The 27,844-nt window shown below is 39.2% G+C and overlaps 1 protein-coding gene across 3 annotated transcripts in view; it reads left to right on the top strand.

Annotated features, from left to right (window-relative positions):
• Positions 1-27,844, top strand: part of NCKAP5 (NCK associated protein 5) — an 845,136-nt gene that overhangs the window by 202,226 nt on the left and 615,066 nt on the right. For all 3 annotated transcript variants that reach the window (XM_058664409.1, XM_058664408.1, XM_058664410.1), the window contains exon 2: positions 25,252-25,325. In XM_058664409.1, the coding sequence (XP_058520392.1) occupies positions 25,252-25,325 (74 nt within the window). The remainder of the gene's footprint in view (positions 1-25,251; positions 25,326-27,844) is intronic.

Below are 27,844 nucleotides of genomic sequence, written 5' to 3'. Positions count from 1 at the left end.
TCTGTGGACTTCAGTGGGTGGGTTAGTGGCTTTAACCCCTAATTGAGTTGGTAGTATCTGATACTTCCTTGCCATGTTTCTGCTATATGTTCTTTATTTAATGCTTTGAAGTATGTAACACTTTGGTTGTCATTATATGTCAAGTTCTGTCCAAGCCATGGAGACTCCAGCGATGTTTCTGGTGGCAGAGAGGATCAGAAACTGTTGAACCATGTCTAATTCTTTGTTTGCCGTTGATTCTGGGATCTTTTATCTGAAGCTTTAGATATCTTTATTCCCACAGAACTCAGTTATTAAGACTGAAACCAGATAGAAGACAATCTCTATCTGTGTGTACTTCCTCCATTCACCATGTGTCTGCCCACAATTATTCACCTAACGCTGGTATGGTAGTGGATTGTGAATTTGGGGACTGAGAATTGGAGTTGAAATTTTCAGAACTCCCCAAAGGGATCATCATGAAAAGGCTTCGAGTCTGCTGGACAGTGGGAGACTACATGTTAAGATGAATACAATTCAGCTTGGGAGGATCAATGTTCCTGGAATAGATGGTAGTATATGCAGGGCAGATGTCTAATCACTAAACTCATAGGATAGGCACCGTATTTGGTCTTTGTAAGTTTGTCAACCCGGGCATGATCTGAGGTGAATAACTGTTGCTGGGGGCTGGCCTGGACATTGTAGGATGTTTAGCAGTCCTTTTACCCAGTCCTTTTATTGCTTTTACCCAGTGGCTGCCAGCAGTGCCTGCCCTCCATGTTATGTAACAACAATATCCTACTGCCCCACAATGGCCTATGTGTTTTTTTCTTGGTCCTCACAGTAGGATTCATCAGTTTTTAACTTAAGACAAATCTAGAGCAAAGGAAGAGCAATATTTAAGCAAGTAATAAATACTGTAAAAGTGTAGGTAACTATATATTTACTTGTTTAAAAATACATAGAAAACCTTAAAAAATGTTTCCCATTTCTTCCATTACTAGTACTATGCTTGCGTTTTGTGTATCCTAAAAAAAATCTATTTACTCAAACCAATCAGTATTATTAGGTCTATATCCAGAAGCAAATTCAATACCAAATATCTACATGTTTTTCTTTAAAACACAGAAAATACTAAGTAGTGTTACCAAATACCTTTTTTTAGAATTGGGATTTCAGTCCTTAGATCTTTTCTTACCTAACATTACAATGAAAAGGCTAGGGCAAAAAAGGCAGCATTCCAGATGCTAAGGACATAGCATTTGTTTGAAAGCCTTTGGGAGGGAGAAAAAGAAAACAGAAATAGCTACAGTGGGAAGAGTAATGTGTCTGTATCTGTTGAGCAACAAATTCAGGTGGGATAAGAGCCAGCAGCTCAAAGTATGGCTTGGAACTCAAGCTAGATTCTCAGGATTTTCCTTTTTGACTTCTCCTTAAGAATCACCAGGGTGGCCTGGTATGTGCCTAAGTCCCCCTTGTGAAGATTCTTCTTTAGATGGCTTGAACTCCTGTCCAGAAATGGGGAGGTTTAGGAAGTTCCCCAGTGAAGTTGATGATGAGCAGTATTAGGAAGCTAGGAAGTATTAAAACCCTTTCCATTCAGAATATAGTTTCTACACTAAGAGCAGCAGCAACTAGGGGTTTGTTGGAAGCAGGTTCCTGCTCAGATTCTGATGCAATTGGTCTAAGGCAGTGACCCTGCATATCTAAGAAGTACTCAGATGATGCTGGTACTTGGAGGTGGGCACTGTGTGTAGTTAAAGTCCTGTTGACTTGGTGCAGAAAAGAAGGATGAATTGTCGTTAAATCTCATGCTGTGGTTAAAGGCATAGATCAGAGGTTATTAGAAATGGGATAGAGGTCAGTGGAGATGAGTCTTAGAATAATAGGTTTCTTCCTAATGATAATTCTAATCTCAGGCATCTGTGATGTTATTTCAATGATGGATGATGTCTCTAAGAGAAGGTAGAACTAAGATGTGCTACTTGAGGATCCTTTAGCCTCATGGTCTCAAACTGAACAACCGGCTGTAGGCTGGCTTTATTTAATTTATTTAATCAAGGACATCTGAGTTATTGCTGTTCCTCTGCACTAAATACTGAAATATTCATCTGTAAGATTGCCGCCATTCAGAATGAGTTAAAGAAGAGCACTGTATGGTTTTACTCATTTATGAATTATATTGTTGAAAGGAAGCATCTGAACTGCGTGTAAATGACATCCCTTTGGAGTTGTTGCAATTTTGCCAACTCTACCATGTGCCATCAGTGATGTTTTATTGATGCAATCAGGTCAAAGTGGACGTTTTGAGGCATCTTTACAAAAAGAGGGAAGCCGAAGAGCAACGTGAGGGGCCTAGGAGGTCCATAGCTCTAACAAATGCTGAAGCTGTAGGCTAAGAAACACAGGGAAGATGCTGATCACCTGTTCATCCAGCATTCCTCTGATTGCTTTCCATGCCCATCCTTGAGCCAATTGATACCTCCAGGTGAGGTTAGTCACCTCCCCAAACTGCATGCTGGGAGCTAGAGTGCAAGCTTAGGAAGCAATGATTCCCCCAAAGAACAGGGTTTGCTTTCCATAAAAAAACCCAAATGTCCATTACATGCCCACATCAATAGCTTTGAGCAATGCAATACTCTTTGTACCAAAAAGGAGTGGTACTTTAGAAATGGTACAATATTGAAGCCCTATACCAAAAAGGAAAACCAGTTTCTGTTAGAGGGATACCTTATTCTCAGCCTAGTATTGACACTCTGTGAGAATACATAAATGCTGTCGTCACAAGCTTATACTCAGATCTATCGTTTTCCAAAGGCGACAACACACAAAGTTGTGGCTCTAATTCTCTGGCTGTCTCCCATACCAGCTGTGTTTGTATGTTCTAGCTGTAGTTCTGCATTCATAAAATAGCAGTGCCTCCCCCCAACTTCCAGGTAGCTGTTAAGATGAACTCCAACAGTGATGGAAGGGGCCCTTGTCAGTTTTCATCACTATCCTATTTAGTAATTTGTAACACTGCATATGAAGGCTGGTCAGCTGAATTTTCTGAATGAATGTTTTTTTAAAAATGTGTTGATTTGATGGGTAACTAAAGATCTCCCATTCACTGATTTGCTTCCCAAGATCGTATGAATACCCTGGAGCAAGGCCAAAGCTAGAAGCCAGGAATTCAATCCTGGTCTCCCATATGAGTGGCAGGGACACAATGCTTGAGCTACTGAGACCCTTCAGGGTTTTGCATTATCAGGAAGCTACAGGAAGGAGCTGGCGCTGGAACTTGAACCCAGGCCCTCCAATATGGGTTGCTGGGATACGGATATTTTAACCGGTATCTAAATCACTAATCCAAGTGCTTACCCTGGTAAATAGTTAAATGAAAGACTCTAAGAAGTGTTTAACTTGGAGTGAGCATTTAGTAGAGCAATCAGCCTGCTTACTTGGGATGAGCACATTCCATATCAGTGCCTAGACTTGAATCTCCATTCCAGCTTCCTGTTACTGTACACCTTGGAAGGCAGCATATGGGTGACTGCTACCACATGCAAGACTAAGGCTGAGTCCTGAGGCTCCTGGCATGGTTATCCAGTCCTGGCTGTTGTATAAGTTATGAACTAAATCAGCAAATCAAATGGAAGATTCTTTCTCTTTCTCTCTTCATCTCTCTCTGCCTTTAAAATAAATAAAATAAATAAGATATTTTTTACAAAAGTGTTTGACAAATGTTAGTACTTCACAAGTACTTGACATACATATATGAGTATTTCACAAATTTCCTGGGATACAAGATTATCATTTTTAAAGAATTTATTTGTTTTTATTTCAAAGGTAGCTTTCACAGAGAGATGTAGAAATATATATATAGAAGCCTCTTCTGGGTCTCCCACATGGTTGCAGGGTCCCAAGACTTGAACCATCATTTGCTGCTTTCCCAAGCCATAAGCAGGCAGGAGGGAAGTAGATTGGACAAGAATTACTGCACAAATGGAATGCCAGTGTTCAGAGTAGAGGATTATCTTTCTGCGCGCTGGAATAAGAGATTAAAAGATAAATTGCAGGACCAGCACCATGCATAATAGGCTAATCCTCCATCTGTGTGGATGCTATCCCATACAAGCACTGCTTTGTGTCCATTTCTGATCCAGCTTCCTGCTTGTGGTCTAGGAAAGCAGAAGATGGAGCAAGTCCTTGGTTGTCTGCACACGCATGGAAGAACCAGAGGAGGTTCTTGACTCCTGGCTTTGGATTGGCTGAATTCTGGCTGTTAAATCATTTGGGGAGTCAACTGTGGGATGGGGGAATCTCTCTCTGTAACTCTGCCTTTTAAATAAATAATGATTTACACAAATAAATATTTTACACCAACTTTTTGAAGTACCCACAAATCTTTTGTTTTTCTTCTTATTATTATTGATTGCAACTGAGGCTCAGCTACGGCTCTGTGGTGGATTCTTCTTTTGGCTAAGTTCAGACCTCCTGTGTGACACCCAAGTGAAGATTTTACAAGAAGTTACAGCAACTTGTCTTGCAGCAAAAACTTTGCCTTGGTTTTAGAGGCACATCTCCCTCCTGCACAACCACGAAGCTAGAGAGAGCCTGGAATTTTCCAGGAGCTTTTCTGGCTGTTCAGTCCGACTCAGCCAGCTATAAAACAGACTTTCCCACTTCTGAAAAAAAATCTTTTAAGAAATTTTTTTGAGTGTAATTGCAAGTAAATATTTCAGAAAGTTCTCTGTGAGTCAGATTTACTTCGGAGAAAGCTACATGCTGCTCGGATCCACAGCCTTTTCAAAAGAGGGTAGATCTGTCCTTTGAGCTGTCCCTGGAGGTGGACTTCGTCTGTTTGCATAGTAAGGCTCACTTGTACAGGGAGAGGTAAGTGGGGTTTCCTGCATTTCAGCTTCTTCAAGTTTTCATTGCAAATGTTGGCTGTAGCTTGGAAACCTCCTGGGGTCAATGACAGATATAAGGGCAGGCAATTTTATAAGCTGAAGCTTGAAATCAGGTTTTCTCTCTGATGTGTCAGATCTGTCTCATTGTCGTGAGAGTGACTCTGTGCCACTTCCTAGCAAAGTTTTTGGGAGAGTCTTCGTGCAGAATTGGAAACTGCCGATGGCTAGGGAGATCACTGAGTGTATTGAGAAGCTGAATTCAGGTTGAGGCTAAAGTCTTACTGAAAAAAAAAGTTAATGATGAATGGATGATATGTATGCACAGAACATTCATCTTCATAGCAGGTCATTTGGGGCTGGGTGAGTGAAACGAGTTTATGTCTCGGCTGCATTCTTCAGTCTTGCTGGTCCTGTCCATTGGTGTCACTGCTCCATGTGGTCTGTCATAGAATGAGGAGGGACAGAATATACACGTACCTAGAGACCTGGCTAACACTCATGAGAGCTGTATTCTTTTTTTTCTTTTAAATAATTTTATTGGTAAAAGAAGAACAAATCTCATGTAATATGTTTAAGGCATAATGATGCTTCCAAAACTCTTCTCTCTTGCTCTCACCTGCCCTTCTCCTTTCCTTCTTACTTTTAATTTTATAATGATATACTTCGAACTTATTTTATAATCATAAGCTGAATCTTCCACTAAATAAACAATTCAACAAGTAAGGAGGAAAAAAAGGGCTCTCATCCCGTCAGGAAATGGTGGTATAACTTGTGTGTCATCACCCACTGCTCTTCAATTCACCTCAATCCCTGCCTTCATCCCTGCCTCAGTGTCACCTGGATTTGACCCTTACTGTCCTTACAAAGAAGGAGGAAAAGTCCAAAATGCCTTACTAGGGGAGATGCGTACATATGGACACTGGTTCATACCTTGGCTACTCAACTTCCCATCCAGCTCCTTTCATATGGCCTAGAAAAATAGTGAAAGATGACCCAAAACCTTGGGATACTGTATCCCCCCACAACCCCACCTTGTGGGAGATCCAAAGAAGCTCCTAGCTTCCTATTTGCTCAGCTCCAGCTATTATGGCCATTTAGGGGGTGAACCAGCAGATAGAAGATCTTTCTTTCTGTCTCTTCTCTCTGTAAATCTGCCGTTTCAATAAAGATAAAGAAGTCTTCATAAATAAATGGCAGCTCTGAGTTCTTTCCCTAGATGTACCAGATCAGAAGTTCTGCAGTGGGACCCAACTTCAGGTGCTACTTTAACTTGCTAATTTGGGTGATTAGGGGTCTGGCTTTAGCTTCTTCTGTAAGAGAGGAAAAGGATTAGGAGGACTGAAGGCCCACTTGGCCCATGTGTGCGTATTTTGCAGTCTTATCCCAGAACAAATTCTCAATGCAATTTTTAGAAACTTTCCATATAAGTAGGGAAAACTCCTAGAAAAAAGGTAATTTCCAATTTTTGAAAGCAACTTTTTGTTTCCAATGACTAGCTGAAATATTGTTCCTGGAAGCCCATGAGTCCTGGTTGCCCATCAGTGAAATGGAGATAGAAATACTTGTTTTATTGGTATGTTGTAAAATCTAATTAGGTTACATGACAGAGTGTGCAAGGTAGAGGGCTGTGTAAAATGTAATGAGTTGGTAAATGATTTTTCCACAAGCTCAAAGAAGCATCTTTTTTTTTTTTAAAATGTGTCTTTGGCCGTAAAAACCTGTCTTTGACAGTAAAAAGATTGTCAACATATTTTATTGGATGTGATTTCAGTACCTCTGCCTTTTTTTCCCTCCATTCTCTGAGGTGGATGGTTATGTCTTTAGCAGAGCAATATTTGCATAGTGGGTACTAAAATATTTGATTTAACTACTGGTGTTCTTACAGATTAGGACTATGCCTATTTAATCAAATATATTGACTTTCTGCTAAGTAAACATTGTATATATAAAATGGGTTTTAGAAAGTGAATGAGGGGATGATACTTTACAAATTGAGATGAAGAAATAGACACACGGAAATCTTCAACATAATTGTTATATGGATCAAGTTGCATGAATACTTTAAGTTGGCTATGGTTACTGTTAGACTAAGCTGAAGCTATAATATAATAGTGTTAACTGGCAAGTTAAAGTGAAATGGCAGTTGATTTAGTTATCATTTTGTTTTATTTTGTCTTTCAGTGTAGGTTAAATAGTGGGGAGAGTGGTTAAGACATCACATGTGACAAGAGAAAACTCAGTTATCAGCTTAGGTTGTAGCATGAACAGGGCAACTAAGCTAATGAAACCAAAAAACTTGGGTGTTCTGAACAGGCTGCCAGATGTCTTCATGTTTGGGTAGATGTTGTCCTTATTTCATTCCTTCCTATTGTCTTATTTTACAAAACAGCAACTGTCTCTTTTCTCTATTTAAAATAGGGAATAGATGTGGTATTTCAACACTGAAGTTTATCCCTTGTTTTAGTACTGCTTTGAGCTTTTCTTCATGCTAAAACCATTCCTACTAAAACCTTGTAGTTTTATTCTATGCCTAAAAGTAATGGAGGAAAAGCGCTTCTCAGGGCTTTCTGATCCATTAGGAGATGGTACAAACAATAGCATTCCTTTCAAACAGATTAAAGTCCTCCTATACTTCCATAAACCTGTGCCTAGGTATTGAGCTAGCGTAAACTGGGGTAAACCAAGAACGTGTCTGCACCTGACCTCTGCAAGGTACCAAGAAGGACTGAGCTTAGATAAGTATTGAGTGCTGGCAACATGACTGGGATGCAGCTGATCTATGGGCATCTCAATTGGAGTGGCAGTAGTGACAGCAGAAGCCCACTGAGAGTGAGTTCTCAGACAGGTAGTAAGCCATTCGTTACAGGGCAGTCTACTTGAGACAAAAGAAGCCCTTGAAGAGTAGCCAGACATAGTGGAAAAAGTATGCACTTCTTTTTGTGGACAAGCAAAAAGGCATGAGCTTCTCAGGAGCAGAACAGTTCAAGGCTGAGCCCACTACCAGTAAGGAATTCACAGCCTATTGAGAGAAACTGAAGCCCCATGATGTGTAGGTGAATAGGTGGGGAGTTAGGAAGTGTCGTCATGGTGAAGCACCCAGCTAGCTTGTCCAGGTTTATCCACAATTTCTTTGGTGTTAGAACTGAGAGTTGAATATTCTTAAAAGCATCCTTATCCCAGGCAAACAGGACTGAGCTATCATTCAGCTGCCAGGAGACATTTAGAGTATAATTTTCCAGCAAGTAGTCCAAACAGAACTTTGCCAGCAAAAAGAAGTCCAGTGAGCTACTAACGTGGGTTTTCGGAGTTGGGGACAGCCAACATGGTACAAGTCCCAGTTATCTGCTGTTTGTCAGCCTGGGTTGGGCAGGTTCTGAATGGTAATCAAATGTTTAAGACAACCCTGAAATACAAGTTTGGCTTTATTTTATCCTAAATATTAAATGATAGCACAGAGTCCTTCCTAAAAAGAGGCTGAAAGTCATTCTGGTTAATGATAGCTGAAAAATCCTTAGGAAATGTTCCAAGTGTTTCTGTCTGTTTTTATCTGAGTCAACGCTTCCCAGAATCAGAGAACCCTCCGGCCTCTTGCTGTCTTTGATTTCATTTGACTTGAATGAATAACAATTCCATGGTCTGGAATTGGATTCACCTGCAGTTTACCCTCAATTTGCAGCCTTTCAGTCATAAAAATGGAAGTTCTTTCATGTTAACTAGACTTATTCTTGAGTATGATTCCTTATTATAGCAAACTTAATTTTGCATGAAAAAATATAACTAATTATGTGACATTTGCATACCGGGAACAAATTTGCCCAAATATTTGCATAAATTTCCCAATGTTCCATGCACTCATTAACAACCTCATCATAGGCAATTGCCTTCCTAAATTGATTTAACACATTCGCCTTGTATGAATGTGACTGATCTTCATCAAAAATAAGGATTGGAGTAGTTATCATCCACTGGAAAATTAAGTCAGCTACCTCAAATACATGTGTTTGAAAAAGGAGTTCCTGTCTGTGTGATCGTTCCACACAGGGCACTTACCTGAACTTAGGTGTCTCTTTGGATCACAAATGATGCTTTAGACCATCCATGGACTGGTTTCACCTATTGAGGCTTTGAGAGGACATGCATTTAAAAAGATGAAGTAACTGTGACCCATGTGATAGGTCAATTGACTAATCCTCTGCCTGTAAGCATTTCATCCCGTACGGGCACCAGTTCATGTCCCAGCTGTTGCACTTCCAATCCAGCTCCCTGTTTGTGGCCTGGGGTCTCTGTACCACATGAAAGACCCAGTAGAAGCACCTAATTTAGGGCTCTGGCTGTTGTAACTATTTGAGGGATGAACCAGCAGATGGAAGACCTTATCTTTCTGCTGCTTCTCTCTGTAAATCTGTCTTTCTGATAAAGATAAATAAATCTTTTTTCTTAAGAAAATAAAGTAACAGGGCAGGTACAACTGTATCATTTGTCATGGGTCTTGCTACCATGCTACTTTTAAAATGGAACCTTTATCGTTAGTACAAATGGTGGGCTTCACAGCAGTTTGTTGCTCATTTTGCATTTTTTAATTAAACTTTAACTTGTGCAAGAAAGTGTATCATTTAATGATTTCTCCAAACCCTATCCTTAAAATAGGTTTTGAAAAAAACTGAATTGTTACTGTGGATAGCAACTCAAGAAACTAACTTCAGCTGACTAATCTTAAACAGTGAGTAGAGTAATTGCACAGAGAATGAATAACTGTGCTAATGGGTTGATTTATTGCTCATTTTCTGAATACTGGTTCTCTAAGTTGACAAAGATCAGAATCCCTTGGAGGGCTTTCTGAAAACACTGGCTGTGGGGTGCCTCTGTCCCCAAACATTAGTGGGTCTGGGGGAAGCTTAGAAATCAGTAGGCAGGACTGATGGATTAGTGGTTAGTACTAATGGTGCTGGTTAGGAGATCCTATTCAGAAAACGAGTGAAGTAAATCTGAGTTATTCAGAAGGATGTGGCTTTTTCTGAAGCAGGTGTTTGGTTGAGGTTAAGGGTGCTGCTTGGGTGACCTCAGGCTGTCTCCTGTGGGTTTTGCTAGCAGGGAGTCAGGTTTGAAAGTGATGAGGTGCTGCATTACAGCATGGCTTCCTTCCCACAGATGAACTGGCAGAGAGACAAGGACTAGACACAATGTCTCTGTCACAATTTGCTTGTCTGCATTTTCCAATAGGGTAGTTAAAGGATTCTTAAACCATGTTTCATCACATATTAATTTTTTAAGAGCAAACCTTCTGATTTAGACTTACTGTCACAGCAAAATAACTTTCCAATTAACTTTCCAACAAGAAAACAAGCCTTTCTGTTTCAGCATGTGTCCACCTGCCAGGTTATTGCCAATTAAAATATTTTCTAAAAGACATTTGGGGCCTGTCTGAGAATAATCACAGGTTAATTTATGTATAACATGCTAGGGTTAAGAGTGTAAGATGCTAGAAAACATATTTAGTTTTAGTACTTATGTGGGGTGGGGAGGGAGAAATGTTAGCTGGTTTAATTGGGTATCTTCTTTTGAAAGCCCTTTACATGTTCAAAACTATGATAAACTGCTGTGTGATCAAAGTTGCCGTTTGTGCTCATGTATTTCCTAAACGTGTTTCTTCCTGTGATCAGGCCATGAAGTAAAGTGGAGACTTCAGTTCTTTAGAGGTCAAGTTGAAGGAGAGAACGGCTGGTAGCATCAGGGTTGCCTACTTCCCACTGTTAGCCTGTTCCTTATTTTCCCTTCACAGAAGAGCTTGTGAAGATCACAGGCTTTAGGTACACATTGCTCTGAAAACACCACACAGTCCTGCGATAGGTTATTCCTTCTCTGGAGCCAGAAGACCATTGTCAGTTCTTACCCTTATCTCCCTACCCTTTTAGTTCCTACCTGGTGTTTTCATGATAAAATTTAAAGATGTAAAAATAAAGGGTGGTATCCAAACATGTCTGATTTTGCTAATGTGCTTGTTCCATGTGGTGTGAATAGAGAGAACCGTATCAATATACCTAGTAGCCAGCCCTTGGGAGCTTGGCACTTTTCTGTGGGGCTCACCTCCTCTTGGATAAGTGTCTTTAGCAATAAGTTTGACACAGCTGAGGTATGATGTAGGCCTTTGCACACTATACTGGAAGCTTCTACAATGTCAGTCCTGGGAGAAGAGACAGGTCTAATGAATAAGCTTGCAGATAATTCAAACTCATGTCTAATTTTCTTCTCTGACACAGATCCCAATACTTCACCCTAGTCTTGTGACACATCTTTTTCAGGAATAAGATTAATCCTCACAATATTTTTAAACATTTATTTTTTATTATGTTTTATTGGAAAGGCAGATTTACAGAGAGAAGGAAAGACAGACAAGAAGACCCATTTGCTGATTCACTCCCTTAAGTGGCCACAATGGCTGGAGCTGCACCAGTCCAAAGCTAGGATCCAGGAGCTTCTTCTGGGACTGCTATCAGGGTGCAGGGTCCTGAGCCTATGGAACATCCCACACTGCTTTGACGGGCCACAAGCAGGAGCTAGATGGGAAGTGGAGTAGCCAAGACAGAAACTGGTGCCTACAATGGATCCCAGTGCATACAAGGCAAGGATTTAGCCACTAGGCTATTATGCTGGGCCCGATTCTCAGAATATTTGTTATATTGTGTTCAAGTCCCTTTGCTATCTATTCTTTAGTATGTTTGGGGAGGCTGTTGGCCAACATCTAAATGAGTCACACAGACTGCTAACCAAGAGATCCTGTCTACTTTTAATGTCCCATTTGATTTTGGGATTATTCTGGATGAGGCTTTATCTGGGTAGTGTTTTCTAAGGAATTTGTGGTTTGTGGTAGGTGGGGTGTGTGTGTGTGTGTGTGTGTGTGTGTGCACTTCCTCGTTGCTTTTGTCAGATTCCAACTTCTTTACTGCCAAGGTTTTTCCTAAACTTTTTTTCTACTTTGAAGATAAAGGACAATACAGATTTATTCAATGTGTAAGCACATACACCTTATAGAATGTTCCATCAGAAAAGTTGCTCAATGGTGACATATCTTCAGATATTCCATTATTTTCTGACAGATGTGTGATAAAGGGATACCTTTTATCTCCTGTAACACATTATTGGATGTTAACCTGGAGTCCAGCTTGAGGTGAGAGGGGGAAAAGGTGTTGGTCAGTCATGGTTATCTATGCCTTTCTCTTGTAGAAACTTCAATAAGGCAGAGCTGGAGTCTTCAAAAAAAAAATGAAAGGTGTTTTAACACTTAGAAACAATAGTAGTTTTAAGTGTGTTTTAACATTTAATAGAAACAATAGCTTGCAGCAAAATGAGAGCAAGGAGAACTTGTAGCAGGCGATGGCTTTTGTTTCCACATTCTAATCATAAAAAGAAAGATACCAACATGCTCTAATCCTCAGTGGTACCCCAGTCCACCCATAGGCAATCATCTGCACTCCAGGCCAATGTCTCCTCCTCGAATATGATGTATTAGTGCCTGCAAGTGAAAAATGTGGTGTAGCAGGCAACTTGGCTAATTCCTCAAATCCAATATTGCAATCTGGCTTGGAAGATAAAAATCCACGCACAATTTGTGTGTTAGTGCATACATTCATAATTCCTTTCATGAAGAAAATTGTATCTCCAGGGAAGATTCTGAAGGCTGAACATGAACACAAAAGAAATCTGCATTTTGTGATTGTCCTTCGGGGCTTAAAGCATCTTTGGTGATGGCCACCTCTAGTTTTCCTAAGAGTTCTTGAATCCATCATGGATAGAATCATCTAATTCTCTAATGACATTGCCTCTGCATATCAGTGTTTCAGGGAAAGGCTTGATTTGCTGAACAGTAGGGGTGGGTGGTGTCTCTTGACACATTAGATGTCTAGAAATGGAACCTCCACCTCCTGATTGTCCTTCGGGGCTTAAAGCATCTTTGGTGATGGCCACCTCTAGTTTTCCTAAGAGTTCTTGAATCCATCATGGATAGAATCATCTAATTCTCTAATGACATTGCCTCTGCATATCAATGTTTCAGGGAAAGGCTTGATTTGCTGAACAGTAGGGGTGGGTGGTGTCTCTTGACACATTAGATGTCTAGAAATGGAACCTCCCCCTCCCCCTGCCCATTATGGGAGAAGATACCCCACAGTGGTTCCCTGGAGAGAACCAGCAGTACTTTCTTGCAGTTTCATGTGAAAGTTAGTCCTCTGGGGCCAGGCTCATTCTTAGGCATATGAAACCAGAATCTCTAGGATGGGATTTGAATTCTGCCATCTTCCCAGTTTCCCTCATTATGTCTTGAATATATCTATATATTCTATACATATTTAATATATAATATATTATGTATCTATATATTGTATAATATATTTATATATTGTATATTATATATTTATTTGTATTAAATATATTTATATTATATTAAATAGATATTTATATTACATATTAAAATATATTTTATATGATGTAATATATTTATACATTTGAAGGTTGAGTAACAGAGAGAGGGAAAGAGAAATCTTTAATCTTCTGGTTTGCTCCCCAAATGACTGCAATGGTAGGATGTTGGGCGTGGAAGAAGCTGAGCTAGAGTGATACAAAGAGAATGTAACCTTCTCTGGGTCTCCATGTGGGAATGAGGGCTCAAACACTTTTGCCATATTCTGTTTTCTCAGGCATGTAGGCAGGGAGCTGGATGAGAAATAAGTCAGCCAGAAACTGCTTTGACACTGATATGGGATGCCGGCATCATAGGCAGAAATTTAACCCATTGTAGCAGAATGTTGGCCACTCACCTTGCCTTAAGAATCACATGATGCTTTCTATAATGCTTTGTTTCTACTTTCTTTCTTTCTTTCTCTGACCCTGGAATTATATTCTAATCTCATCCCCCTAGGTATTTGGAGGACTTGATCTGCCAAACTTGCTTGTATGAAGCCAATAATGGCCTCTGTACTAGAACATCTGGTGATCAGTTTTGGTGCCTGTTTCACTTGAGCCTGGATGGACTGGATCTAACCACTTTCCTGGAACTAAAATCTCTCGTGATTCTCCCTGGTTGTTTCTCCTTTATTTGCTTTCTGCTTCTGCAAGTGCTGAGTTGTTTTTTCTTTGTTTTCTTTTTTTTAATCAGTGTTCCGTCTTTCAGTGGTCTGGTTTGACATTACCCATACATACTACTATTCAAATTCCTGAACCTAGGAGCCTTGTCAACATGTATTCTGTCATATACTTCAGGGATCTTGAATTTCACTGCCACAGGTGAACAACTTACCATTTCTTGCAATTTTCTCTTGTTAGGAACTATCACAAGATCTAAAAGCATAGGACAGGAAATAAACATCATTTGTGATTTTTTCCCATACTTTGATCAGTCCATCAGTAAATTGTCAATTGTCTCCATATCTTTCTCTTTTTTAAAGATTTATTCATTTTTATTGCTAAGTCAGATATACAGAGAGAAGGAGAGACAAAGAGGAAGATCTTCCATCCAATGATTCACTCCCCAAGTGACCGCAACGGCCGGTGCGGTGCCGATCCGAAGCCAGGAGCCAGGAACTTCCTCCAGGCCTCCCACACAGGTGCAGAGTCTCAAGGCTTCTGGCCATCCTTGACAGCTTTCCTAAGCCACAAGCAGAGAGCTGGATGGGAAGAGAGACTGCTGGGATTGGAACTGGTGCCCATATGGGACCCTGGTGCATTTAAGGTGAGGACTTTAGCCGCTAGGCCACAGCACCTGGCCCTGTCTTCATATCTTAAAACCAACAACTTAGCAGGACGACTGTCTGCTCTAGTCAAAATGATCATCCTTTGCGAATTCCTCTAGTAGGTTTTGTGCTTGTGCTACTGTCGCTCTCCCTTCCTGCAGTCAACAGCAGCCAGGTTTGAAGAACTTGAGCCTGTTTCATTCTGCAAGTCTTATCTGCCTGTGATTGTGGCCTTCACTGTAAAGGACAGACATAGTCCTTCGAAGGGCTGTGAGACCACAGGAATGTTTTCTCCTCACCCACTCTCCTGTCTCTGACTTCCAGCCGTACTCACTTTGGTGCTGTTCCTGGCACACTCTGGTATGCAAGTCTTTTCCTCTTGTGCCTGCAAGGAGTCTCCCATAACATTCAGTCAGGATAAGTTTCCTCATTGCCTTTACATGTTGCTGAAACGCCACGTTCTACTTAAGGCCTCTTTCACTGCTCTCAGTGCACATTTTTCAAGTAATATTTATCTCCACTAATTTTGCCTGTGGCCTGTACAAATAATCTTTCTGAAGGCAGATGTATCGCTTCTCAGCCTTTTGGCTAAGATCAAGTGAAGGTAGATGTGTATGCATTGTGCTGAGGGTATATTTCCTCAACCTGTACAGGAATGCCTGGCACTTAAAACTTCTAAAATAGGGAAATTGATGTTTATGTTGATCTTATTTACTCTTAGGAGTACAGTGGATGGACATAGGGCTAATCTGTAAGGGAATCTCTTTTACTCTCAGCCCGCAGGATGAGAGCCAGTGTGCCAAATGATTCCAATGAACAGATAGAATGCATTAGTAGGAAGAAAGAAACAAATGTGCTACATTCCCTGAGTGATGGAAACCAGTCTTTAGAAATATCTTAAAGCTGTAACAGTGGCTAATACTGAATAATATTGAGTGTCCTTTTTTTCTGGATGATTTGCCATTTGCATGCCATGTCATTTACAGATACTGGAACTGTAGGGAGTTTATATCATGGTGTGTTCAGGAAAGGTAAAAGCTCTAACTTTCCCAGAGTCTCTGCACAGCTCTAGGGAGTAATGCTAGAAGAAAATATGACATAACTGAACAAACATTTTAAGATCACTGTTAACACAAGTCTCAGGACCATGATAAACCTATTGATAAAAGGGCATTGTGTGGTTCAATATTTGTGAGGAAGAACATGTGTGAAAGTACAGTATATTGAAGCAGTTGATCCATATGTCATGTTTTTCTGGGGTTTGATGTAATATTGGTGCTTGGATTTGCATTCGAACATTTTGTGGCCAGATTCTTCCTAAGCTGGCTGAGAATTCAACTGAAGGTTTTGACTTTTGTCAGACTGTGTTGACATTTCTCCATCAAAACAGAAGTCAGGTTGAAATGAGGACTGGGAAGCCACGGCAGATTTTTTATGGAGACTTTTTCAAATGTAAGCGTCTACTGTCGTGCAGAGGAATAATATATTACTGATTATCAGCACTCTCAAACACACTGAATCTCTCATTTCTATTTCAGGAGAAAGAACACACAAAAAATAAAAAGCATCAATTTTGACTCAAATGATTTCCTTCATTTGGCCAATATACATTTACCTCTTAAACTGCTATAAAAATAATACACAAGAAAATAATGTAAGCTGCTTAGTAATTCGCTAGTCATTTCTTTTTTACATAAAACCAAGTGGAATACTTGCCATTCTTGTCTAATACAAGAAAATGCATCAACCTATGTACGCTTGTGTCTAATGTGCTTAATATATGTATGTTCATGAAAATAAAGAGAACCAACAAAATATTCACTATTACTGCACCATCATTGTCTACTATGATTAAAAGGTGTTGGCTTGCGTATAGATTCATTTATTAGAACAGGGCAGTAAGCATGAGAACATTTCTTTCCTCATCCTTATTTATTTAGGTCAGAAAAACCAAAGCCAAACTTAAGAAGCTATGTGATTGGTATGAACTCGAAAGTGACTTCTTGGCATACTATATTTCCCTCCGAATGAGTGGGGAGTACCATACTGGAGGGGATCATGCTGCAACTTGTTTCTATCTTGCCAGCATAAAATTCACATTAAGGGCAGTTAAGTTGGTAAAGGCACTCCTTGGGTAAAAGACAATGTGAACTGACTGAAAAGAAACTTTATGAGATCTGTCATTGACCCTGGCCAAATCACTTAAAGGTCATCTGAGTCTCCTCCATTTTAACAGCACCCATGCCTCAGATGATGCAAAGATCAGGTGTAAGTGTGTGACAAAAGGCTTTGGAAGATTATGACGAGCATGAACTACCTCGATGAATAAAACTCGTAGGTATTAGCTACGTATGTTTACTATGCCGATACATACAAGTTAAGTTACTCTAACAAGGAGGCTCCAAAGCACAGTGCTTCCAGAGGTTTTTCTTTTCATGTTAAGTGTCCAAAAGAAGGCAGAAAGGGGATGAGCAGTAGGCAAGTGGCAGCTTTGATGTGGGTTCTGTCACTGCTTGCAGCCAAAGGAGGAACACATAACAGGCCAGCAGCTTATCTTCAGCTGGAGGATTTCCTGGATATTGCAGCTACAGTTTTTACTCTCATCTCATTGGCTTGAACTTAGTTACATATTTATCCTTTGTAGCTTCGGAGACAAGTAAATCTATTTCAGTGAAAGATATTCTTCAAAAGAATGAGCGGTAAGAGCTGATTGGGGAGGGACAGTGTAGCATTTTCCTAACTGAGATTTCTTTTATAAGAAAGGTCTGCTGAGCTGTCATAGTTGGGATTGCTTTCATCTTCTACCTTGATGGCCTGCGTTCTGTCACTGTTTATTCAGTGAGATGGAATTTTCACACATGACAAGCTTTAGGGATGTTTCCACCTGACCAAATCTACTAATCACAATGTAATCAGTTACCCATCTGTTGGATAACAAGCTTGGGTTGACTGTTTGTACTGTGTTCAACGACTTGACAGCTAGTATACCTAGCATGCCACAGATGAGCAGTGAATCTAAATCTTCCTCAGGATTACAAGATTAGAATTACATGTTGATTTTTTATATTGTTAAAAGCTTGTATGTGGGGTTCTGTTTCTGGTTTGTGACAATAGATTGAAAACATGAGTATAGAGCAATTGTGGAAAATATTAGTTTGGTAAAACAAGAACTACATATTTGACTTCTGTACTTCACTTCCTGGCACTTAGCTATTGAAAGCTTTGGAGGGGGAAATCTTTCGTTCTAGCATGTACATTTTGACTCCTGGATCCTGGCAGAGAACTCTTGCATCCCTTGAAATTGCCTGAGTGATAGGAGCATGTTTCGTTCCACTGAGATCATTGTTGGTGTGCTCACAATAGAAGACATTTACTAGGGGAACTAACCATGTGATTAAAGTGTTGAAACTTTTGAGTTTCTTGCCACCACCCTCTAGAGATACCCGTGCTCCAATGATGTGATCAATGATGCCTATATAATGAGCCTTCCATAAAAATCTGAAGGACTGTCTGAGCAGCTTCCAAATAGCAATCACATGACAGCTCCTCAGAAGTGATATGTCATGAGAACACATGGCAATTCCATGTCCTTTTTGTATGTAGCTTACCTTTGTAATACTATAATAAATGGATAAGCTTAAGTGTTTCGCACATCTAAAGAGGAGCTGGTGGAGGAACTCTGTCTGACGACCAAGCCAGAGATACAGGTGGCAGCCCACATTTTGTGATTGGCATCTGAAGTTGGAGACTTTCTTTTTTTCAGATTTATTTATTTTTATTGAAAATTCAGCCATATAGAGAGGAGGAAAGACAGCAAGGGAAGATCTTCCATCTGCTGATTCACTGCCCAGGTGGCCACAACAGCCAAAGCTGAGCTGATCTGAATCCAGGGGCTAGGAGCTAGGAACCAGGAGCCTCTTCCGGGTCTCCTACACGGGTGCAGTGTCCCAAAGCTTTGCGCCATCCTCGACTGCTTTCCCAGGCCACAAGCAGGGAGCTGTATGGGAAGCAGGTGGCCGGGAGTAGAACTGGCGCCCATGTGAGATCCCGACATGTGCAAGGCAAGGACTTTAGTTACTACGCTACCGCGCTGGACCCCTGAAATTGTGGACTGTCTTAAACGACTGAATCCTCAGGCTGGCGGAATCTCGCATTGTCTCAAGAAGATAGTGTCAGAGTTGAATTAAATTACAGGACACTGAGAGTTGAGCTGGTATAAAAGGAAAACTCTGCATGTGTCATGTGTGCTGAGCCTTGTGCAGAGTGGTTGGGGCAAAGCACTTGATTTCTGATGTATTGTCTTAGCTGCCTTCTGATTTTATGATCGTTATAATCTTTGAAATTAAAAACCAGTTTTGGAAGACCACACTTGTCACTTGATGCCAGATTCTCTTGTGATCAGACTCACTACATAGAGCTAATATATTCACTCATTCATGTGTTGCACACTTCTGTGATATCTTAAGTGCTGTTGTAGCTATTGGAAGTTACAAAAAGGGAGAGGTACTTTATAGGTTGTGCAGCTTATCTGAAAGGACCTGTGTGGCAAACAGCCACATGGTGGGATTAGATGTCTGACGGGTGATCTGGCATGGAGATAAATATTTTTGTGTCTAGCTTCTTGCTGATGGCTTCAAACTTAGCAATTGATGGAATCCTCTGACAAGTAAAAGAGGGCCTGGGTTAAAATGTTAACCTTGATAGAAAAACAGCCAGAAGCAGTAATAAAAATGACTGGGATTTCAGTGTTCAAGGTAGAGTCATTTGCAAAGAATACTGGGGAAAAAGAGCATGTAACTTAAAATGACAAGTGTTGTGGAAAACAGTCTTCAAGAAAAAGATGAAATCATTATATATACAAATATATAAAAATATAGCACTTAATAATATATGGTATATGTTATTAATATATATTATAGAGTTTTTAGGTTGATCTTATGGTGTTTCATATTTAAAACAGTTCATTATAAGAATGAAATTGTTGTGTTGACATAGGAAAAGTATGCTGATCAAGTATGTGCAGTTACCTCAGTGGGTACATTTTGGTTGTTTACTTTCACTGTGCAGATGTATCTTTTCATTAAAACACAAAATAATTTTTGAGAGCAGCATTACTTGTTATGGTGGTTATTTCCTAATTGTAGAAATTCCTGTACCTAATGATATTTCTGTTCATTTGAACCTCTGGCCTCCATGGTACATCTTTCACCAAGGGTGAGTTGGGGATTCTATATTAAGTATTGCAAAACTGCTGGCAAGTTTTCAAAAGCTTGAAATTATGCTGATTATAATATAAAGATTTTTGGGAGCAATCTTGGATCTCTGTGAGCTTTGATAAACTATATTTAAATTCCACTTAAAGAGAGCGGTACATAAGACCCTCTTACTGAAATTCATTTGAAATAGGACTCTTCCAAAATTGACCTAGTAGAAACAAAAAGAGGTTTGAATTAAATGGGCTCCTCTTACATAGATATGCAACATTTAGTATGTCTGTAAACCTCTAATCACTTTAAATATTTCATCCTAATCTCTCTGAAATATTTACATTAAAATGAATGGGAGGCAAACTTGCTGAAATATATCTCTAAAATGATCCTGATTTGTGTAAGTTTTAACCAAAGAGCAAAATGTTTTTTCATGCTGTACATGTGTAGAAAAAATGTTTTAATTCCACAAATATGTGTAAATCAATGTCCCCAATTCTTTTTTTTAAAAAATATTTTATTTTTATTGGAAAGTCAGATATACAGAGAGGAGAGACAGAGAGGAAGTCTTTGTCCATTGATTCACTCCTCAAGTGACCGCAACAGCTGGAACTGAGCTGATGTGAAGCTAGGAGCCAAGAACCTCTTCCAGGTCTCCCATGTGGGTACAGGATCTCAAGGCTTTGAACCATCCTCTATTGCTTTCCCAGGTCACAAGCAGGGACCTGGATGGGAAGCGGGACCACTGGGATATGAACTGGCGCCCATATGGGATCCCAACGCCCATATGGGATCCTGCAGTGCAAAGAGAGGATTTTAGCTGCTAGGCTACTGTGCCAGGCCTATTGTCCCCAGTTCTAACCTGGAAATGTTTTTATCCAACACTGACAAGGGCAGGTAGCAACACCAACTTATCCCCAGAATAATACAAGAAAAATTGTATCTATTTTGCATCTAGTCTTCTGGAACATAATTGTTATGAAATTTTGTAAATAGTTTCTGGGGTTATACATTTCTAAATCACTTTTAAAATTTGTGTAGTAAGATCTGAACATATGACATCTTGTAACTAAAATATACAGAAAAACAAACCCATTTTACTATATGCCATGTACTGTTTTGAATGTTTTATACACATCCAGGTTTTCATATCGTCAGAAACAATAAAATTTTGATGACCATCATTAACTTTCATCTGATTACTTTCTATGTATACTTTATAGATATTAAACATGTAAATTGAAAGGCATTTTGAATTTACAGCATACATCACCATGTAGCTTTCTCCAACTGCATGAAGACTTTGTTTAAAGGTCAAATAGGGGCTGGGATTGTGGCCTAACGGGTTAAGCTGCCCTTTGAAATACCAGCACCTCATATGAGCACAGTTCTAGGCTCTTCCACTTCTTATTTAGCTTTCCACTAATGCACCTGTGAAAGCAGTTGAACGTGGTCCAAGTGCTGTGGCTTCCATATTCCAGTGTGAGACCTGGGTGAAGCTCCTGTGTTTGGCCTGACCTGGCTCTGGCCTTTGTGGTCACTGGGGAGTGAAGTAGCAGATGGCAGGTCCTTTTTCCCTCTCTATATTTTCCTGTAAGTATGCCTTTTAAATAAATAAATCTTTAAATTTGTAGAACATGTACATTATCTTAAGTCATACCCTTATATTTAAGCCTCTTTAAATCATTGATAATGGAAGAGTAAATTTTGTCCTCTGTACAGAAAGACTTATGCATCCTTCTCCTTCACTTGATTCCTGGCATTGCTCTGGGAATCACAAAGATACATAATATTATAAACTTTCTGCCTAGGGTTTTATGTTCGTTTATAACTTACATTTGTCTTAACATCCTTTGAAGCTTTCCTATACATTATGAATTCCATTTTTCTTATTCAGGGTTCGGGTGTGGAATGTGTCCATACACATTAATGTAAAATTAGGTATACAGTTTTCATTCATGTGTTAGAAATTTATCAGACATATTTGAATTCTCATGCATATTTTCCATTAAAGAAATATTTGTTAAATTTTTGAACCATGCATATCTGAGATTGTCTTTCTGTCTCTCTGAGACAGGAACTGACTAACTGGATACTGCTTATAATTTATGACTGTAATTTCAATGATGGTTTGGGGATTTGGCATTGATAGAAGTGCTAGAGTGGATCTATTTTGATTTCTGGTTAAAAATGTCTGCATGCCTATAGCCTTTTATTGTTTTCATTTTTTAATATTCAATTCTTAAACAAGTGGATGTGTGGTTGTTTTCCATTGATGCTATCTGAAATACATGAACTTTCATAGAATGAAATCCTTTTTGCTTTCCTAAAATGTTTCTTTAATTATCCCTTATTTAATGTTTGTTACAATATGTTCACATGCTCAAAAGACATAATTGTTGGACAAACCTAAATTTTCTAACTTTGTGTTGATCTTTATTGATTTTCATCTTTATACATTATCTTAATTTTGCTAGATTAAATTTGCCCTGCATGAGACTACATGTATTTTCATCATATCTTCTGTTATTACACTTAATTTGAGTTTTGTAATTACTAGAAAAAATAGACTAGGTTTTAATAATATTTTTGCCCTGAATGAGATGTGCTGGATGAAGCAAGCTTGGGAAAATGGTGGTTTTTTTGTAGATGACATGTTACAGATGCCAAAAATGAACATCAGTAAAATTGGAGGATTTTTAGATCACAGATTTCTAGATTACAGTAAGGTTTGGTTGGTCTTCATTAATTGCATTATTCACATACTAAGTGCTAATGCCACAGATGTGAGAGAAGTGTTAGTGAGTATGCAACTCCCTAGGTTGGGAATTTGATTCAGACACTGAAAAGTAGATTTGAATCCATGTGACCAGATCAGTGTCACTGTTCTCCCTCCATTTCACATCAGAGTAGACATGTCTGCAGTTCACAGGTAATACTGGCTCCACCCCTTGGTGCTGGCAGTGTTGGGGACATTATGCTGGAAAGAGCTCCCAGCTTCAAAGGATGAACACTAGCCAACTCTGTTCCATCTCTGCACTGTGGCTTACCTGCTGATTTTCCTAACTATTCTTGTGCAATTGACAATGTGCTAACCTGCTTTTCTCTTTTTGTAAGCATTTTGCATTACAGACTGCATTCTTGCCTTTCTGTATAGAAAAAGAAAAAAGGCTGGGTTTATTAATTGCACATTTTGAGCTTTTATATCTTCTCTTCTTGGAATGGTCAGATTCTGAACCGGACAGGCAGAACCACAAATCTGCTGTTAAGGGATTTTAATTGTGCATTAAAATTATATTTTAATTCTATTATATGCTCTTCTCTGAAGCACAATTGTGCTGAGAGAGCCACCCCAAGATAAAAACTAAAAATGCAGTGATAGGCCAGGTTCAATTTTCTGAATCATGTTCTGAAAAAGATTACTCTTACTATTTGGCATACATGATGTGATACACTTGATTACACTATATAATCTTTCTAACACTTCCACACCTGTTGAGGATTATCATTGTTCTGATGAAGAAATCAAGGCTTAGAGATTAAATAATTTGCCTAGGGGGAAAATCTAAACCTGAATTTGTGCCTCAGTGTCTTTCATCCAAAGATTGTGCATGTCATCATTATGGGTTTCAACTTCAGCATCTGACTTGAGCAAATAAGAATAAACAAAGTGTCAAATCCACTAACTGACTTTAATCCAAACTGACTTCCAAGGCTTGCATGTGATTTGTTGTCTGCCTAACTCTCTTACTTCAATTTAGACTCCACTCGCTAGCATTGCTGTTCCCCATTGGCTTCCTTGTCTTCCTTTTGAGAGTAATCTTGGTGCTTTTGCAGATCCTGCTTCTTTTGCCTGCCTATATCTGACCCTTTATCTCCCTGTGGCCTCCATTGCCACTCTCTCTGAGTTTAGACATCACCGCCTCAGGGTTCTCTCTGAGTGACTTCAGGGGAAGTAGCCACCTCCCTTATTTATCACTTTGCCATCACCCGTTTCCTTCCTAGCATGTAATGGATCTGAAATGTGAGATTGATGTCTTATGTTTCTCATGACAGATTGTAAGCTTCTGGAGGCCAAAGCCTTCTCATAGTACTGTACCTGTGAAATTGAGAATAAAAGTCAAATGAAGAATGTATGAATGAGTTTGAGACCTGTTTCTACTGAAAAATAAAGTCTCAAGATTTTCAGCTGAATATATTTGAGAATTAAAACTTCTGATCATGTTTGGCATTACAAACTAAAATTTAGCCTTGATTAGAATGTTGAGAACCACAACCACACATGTGGCTGATCAATAAAAATTAATGGTAAATGGAATGAGCAGATAAATTTATTGTCCTGTGAATTTTCTTGAGATTGTGATGGTTTTCATAATACGTATTTCCATGAACTTGTTGAAATACCCTTGTATTTGCTACGGCTTAGCAATTGTTCCTGAAGTGCATATGAACTTCATCCTGAAGAATCACTAAGGATTCAGATGCAATAATCTATGGATTTTTCTGTAAGATTCCCATGTAACAAATTCCCCACTTTTCAGGCATATTTTTTCAAAATTTGCTTTGTAGAAATCAATGTATGTACACATTTTCATAAGACAGAATGTGCCTAATCTTTCATGTCACTTTAGAACCAAAGATATACATTCTAAGACTAAGGAAAAAGCAAAATATACCATCTAGTTTCCATGTGAAGAGGACAGAAAATGGATTTGTCTATCAGTGAGCACCAAGTGTGCAGTGAATGTGGGGTGTATAGATGTATTCCATAGTGTTTTTATTGAAAAATGATTGCAATAAAATCAGTAAAATTAAGAACTGTATTGCTAATTTATTTTGAGAGGCAGATACACAGAGAGACTAGAGCTTCCTTTGCTGGTTCACTCCAAAACTGACAGCAATGGCTGGAATTGGCCCAGGCCAAGCTTGAGAACCAAAGTCAAGTCCTGCATACAATAAACTGGTGCCCAATCACTTGAACAATTACTGATGGTTCCCAGGGTCTGCAAATGCAGGAAACTGGGCCCATGAGCTAGAACTGAGTATTAAACCCAGGCACTATAATAGGGGATATGGGTGTCTTAACAGCTAAATAAAATTGCTGCTCCCTTGTGTTTTTTTCGTATTTCGCTCTCTATAACAACTTTGTTGCACATACTTTTATAAAGTAGATTACATGGTCCTCAGGGTAGATGATTAAAATGTAGGGTTGTGTGTGTGTGTGATTAATGTTTTTATGTAAGTACAGTAACATTTCAGTGGCATGATGATACATTGGTCAGAATATGGGAGAAAAGTACTTATCCCCAAATAGCTATGCTGATAAAGCTTAGAACTTTAGAACTTGGAATGATGCCAGGATTAACTCATCAAAAAATATTCCTTGCAGGGATCAAGAGTCTTACAATTATGGTGACTGTTGTCATGAGTTTTTAATTGTCTTCTGTGCAGGAATACATGGACTCTAATAAATACATTGAACATCTGCTAACTCAACTAGAGGAGCAACATAGAAGTCTCTGGAGGTAAGTTAAGTTCATGTTCTTGCTTGTGGATGGTACAGCCTCTGCATCCTTGACCTCAACTATAGCCATGAGTTTAAAACAGTCTCTTCTTCCAGTGAGTACCAGAAGCACTTTTGGATGCAAGAATCACCAGAGGCTGCCTAGAAATTGTGTTTCTTTTGATTAAAGAAGAACAGTGCCCAAAGTTGCCCTTGTTTCCAAACTCTGCTCAGAGCAGGAAAGATCAAGGGAGATTTAACAAGATCAAGAGTTATAGTAATTATCCCAAGATCACATGGCAAACTTAGAACGTTGTGGAAACTAGAACCCCAAATGTAATGCCTGTCTACTTAGAGATGGATATTTTCTCTAAAATAATTGCTGAATGTTTCAACTCAGATGTTTCCACTTCTCTTGTTATAGGAAGATATCTTAATCTTGCTGTGTAGTTGTGAGATCCTTCAGCTTGTTCCACATTGGGGGCAAGGGAGGGTTGTAACTCTAGGTAAAGGATCTGTCAATATTTCTGCAGATATTCCCTGGGACGTTTTTGGAATAGAGGCCAACAGAGATGGCTGTGAGGTCATTATTAAGGTTTCAGGATCCACCTGTGGTCATGTTTGTAATGCTCCTATGGAATTTGGACTTCTTTTTATAAGGTGTATAACACTGGGTTTTTGAAGTAGATTTGATCATTTGTAATTACTTGATGGGTCACATTTACAGCAGAATTGTTTCATATAATTACACTTTTCTCAGCAACTCTTTGGAAGCTCCTGAAGTTCTTTTTAACTTTCTTGCAGAATGGCAGTAATAGCAGGTAAATATTTACAAGCCCTATGGATTTCATGCCAAACCTCATCTTCATGCATCATGGCTAGGCTCTGTACCTAGTCATGTTGACATTTCATGCCATTTTATAATACATTCTAGTAACCTGGAGATTGTTATCACCTTATGTAAGGAGTTTTAGCTCCTATGCAAAGTGTCATAATATGTTAACTTATGCTGGTATTATGTTGGTTTTTCTACTGGAGAATAGATCTCAGGTTACAACAGTAGGAAATACTGTGTTTCTGTAAAGTAAAGAAAAAAAATGCTGGTAGAGTACAAAAGTGGTTCAATTTTAAAGTCTGATTGCCTGTAAGAGATATACTAGTTAGTTATATGCAATTTGCTGCAGTATATGAAGATTTATTTTTAAGAGCTATGACCTAGTTTTGATAACGTAGCTTTTTCATGAATCATAACATTAGCACAAAAGGCAATTAAAGTTGTGGGCCTTCCACTTGTATAATTATGTAATTCGTAGGTGACGTTTTGACTGTATGGGATTTTGTTTGTTTTTGAAGGGAGAAGTATACACAAATGGGGAATAAGATCTGATTCCAGAAATTTAAAGTTTAATTTTGTGTATGAGTGTATCTTCTACACATAGTTGTATAAGAGTAATGGTTTCATGGATTCTTTTTTTTTTATTAATTATTTTACATTATGTGACAGTTTCATAGGCTCTGGGAATCCCCCTACCCCTCTCCCTCCCCTCCCCCCTGGTGGATTCCTCCACCTTGATGCAGTATTACAGTTCAAATTCAATCAAGATTCTTTCCTTGCAAACGTATACCAAGCATAGAGTCCAGCTACTTATTGTCCAGATGGGTTGAACAGTTTCTTGGGGAGACCATTTCTGGTCCAAAGTTAGAGCTGGTAGAATATCATCACAGTCAATTAAGAGTCCCAATATAACATCAACAGCAATTTGCAATATTATGGAATTGACATGGTTTTGAGTAACCAGTATGTTAAAAAAAAAAAAAAGCAAGTTCTTAACCACAACCTATGATTAGCTCATTGACATTTCAATTTTAGTTTATATACAGGACCGGCTGCTATATACCTTAAAATGGCTATAAGGTACCATTCAGCTGTCTCGTGTCTATTTCATTTCAGTATTTAGCCATTTGTTGTGTTGAAGTATAATTTTACTGATCTTGGCAGATTTTAGGATAATCTAGACTGGCTTGTAACTCTTAACAAGATATTTGTCGACATTTAAGGTGCAGAACATTTTTTTTTGGGGGGGGGGTGTGCAGGAAAATCCTCAACACCATGGTGAGGAGTAACTAATTTTTGTGTCCCACCCAGCGAGGCATGAGCCAATCCACGCCAGCTCTTTCCTGTCAGATTCAAAGCTCTACTTTCTGTTGTTTGTCTATTTATTTTAGGTTTTTTAGTTTGTATGATTGTTTGCTATGAGGGGTTTTCGGAGCTATCCCGATGGTCATTGCGAGGGAGGGCGGGGGTCCAGAGGTGGAGCCAGGCTCGGACCAGAGAATGCTCTCCTCCCTGATCCCGAAGGACATTTATTGTTCTGTTTCTGCGGACCGCTCAGGGCTTTTGGTTGTCTTTCCGATGAGGTTGGTTTCTGCGTGGTAGTGTTTGGACTTCTTTCATGGATTCTTTTGAACTGAAAAAGTCCTGTATGGAAAAGGCTATTTTCTTTGCTTCCTAGGTGTAGCCAATAAAAACCTTTTGGTTTT

Source organism: Ochotona princeps, chromosome 5 (assembly GCF_030435755.1).
Source record: "Ochotona princeps isolate mOchPri1 chromosome 5, mOchPri1.hap1, whole genome shotgun sequence".
In the NCBI taxonomy this organism is placed as follows: domain Eukaryota; kingdom Metazoa; phylum Chordata; class Mammalia; order Lagomorpha; family Ochotonidae; genus Ochotona; species Ochotona princeps.
The sequence above is the reverse complement of the archived record's forward strand: the minus strand, read 5'-3'. Positions and strand labels throughout refer to the sequence as shown.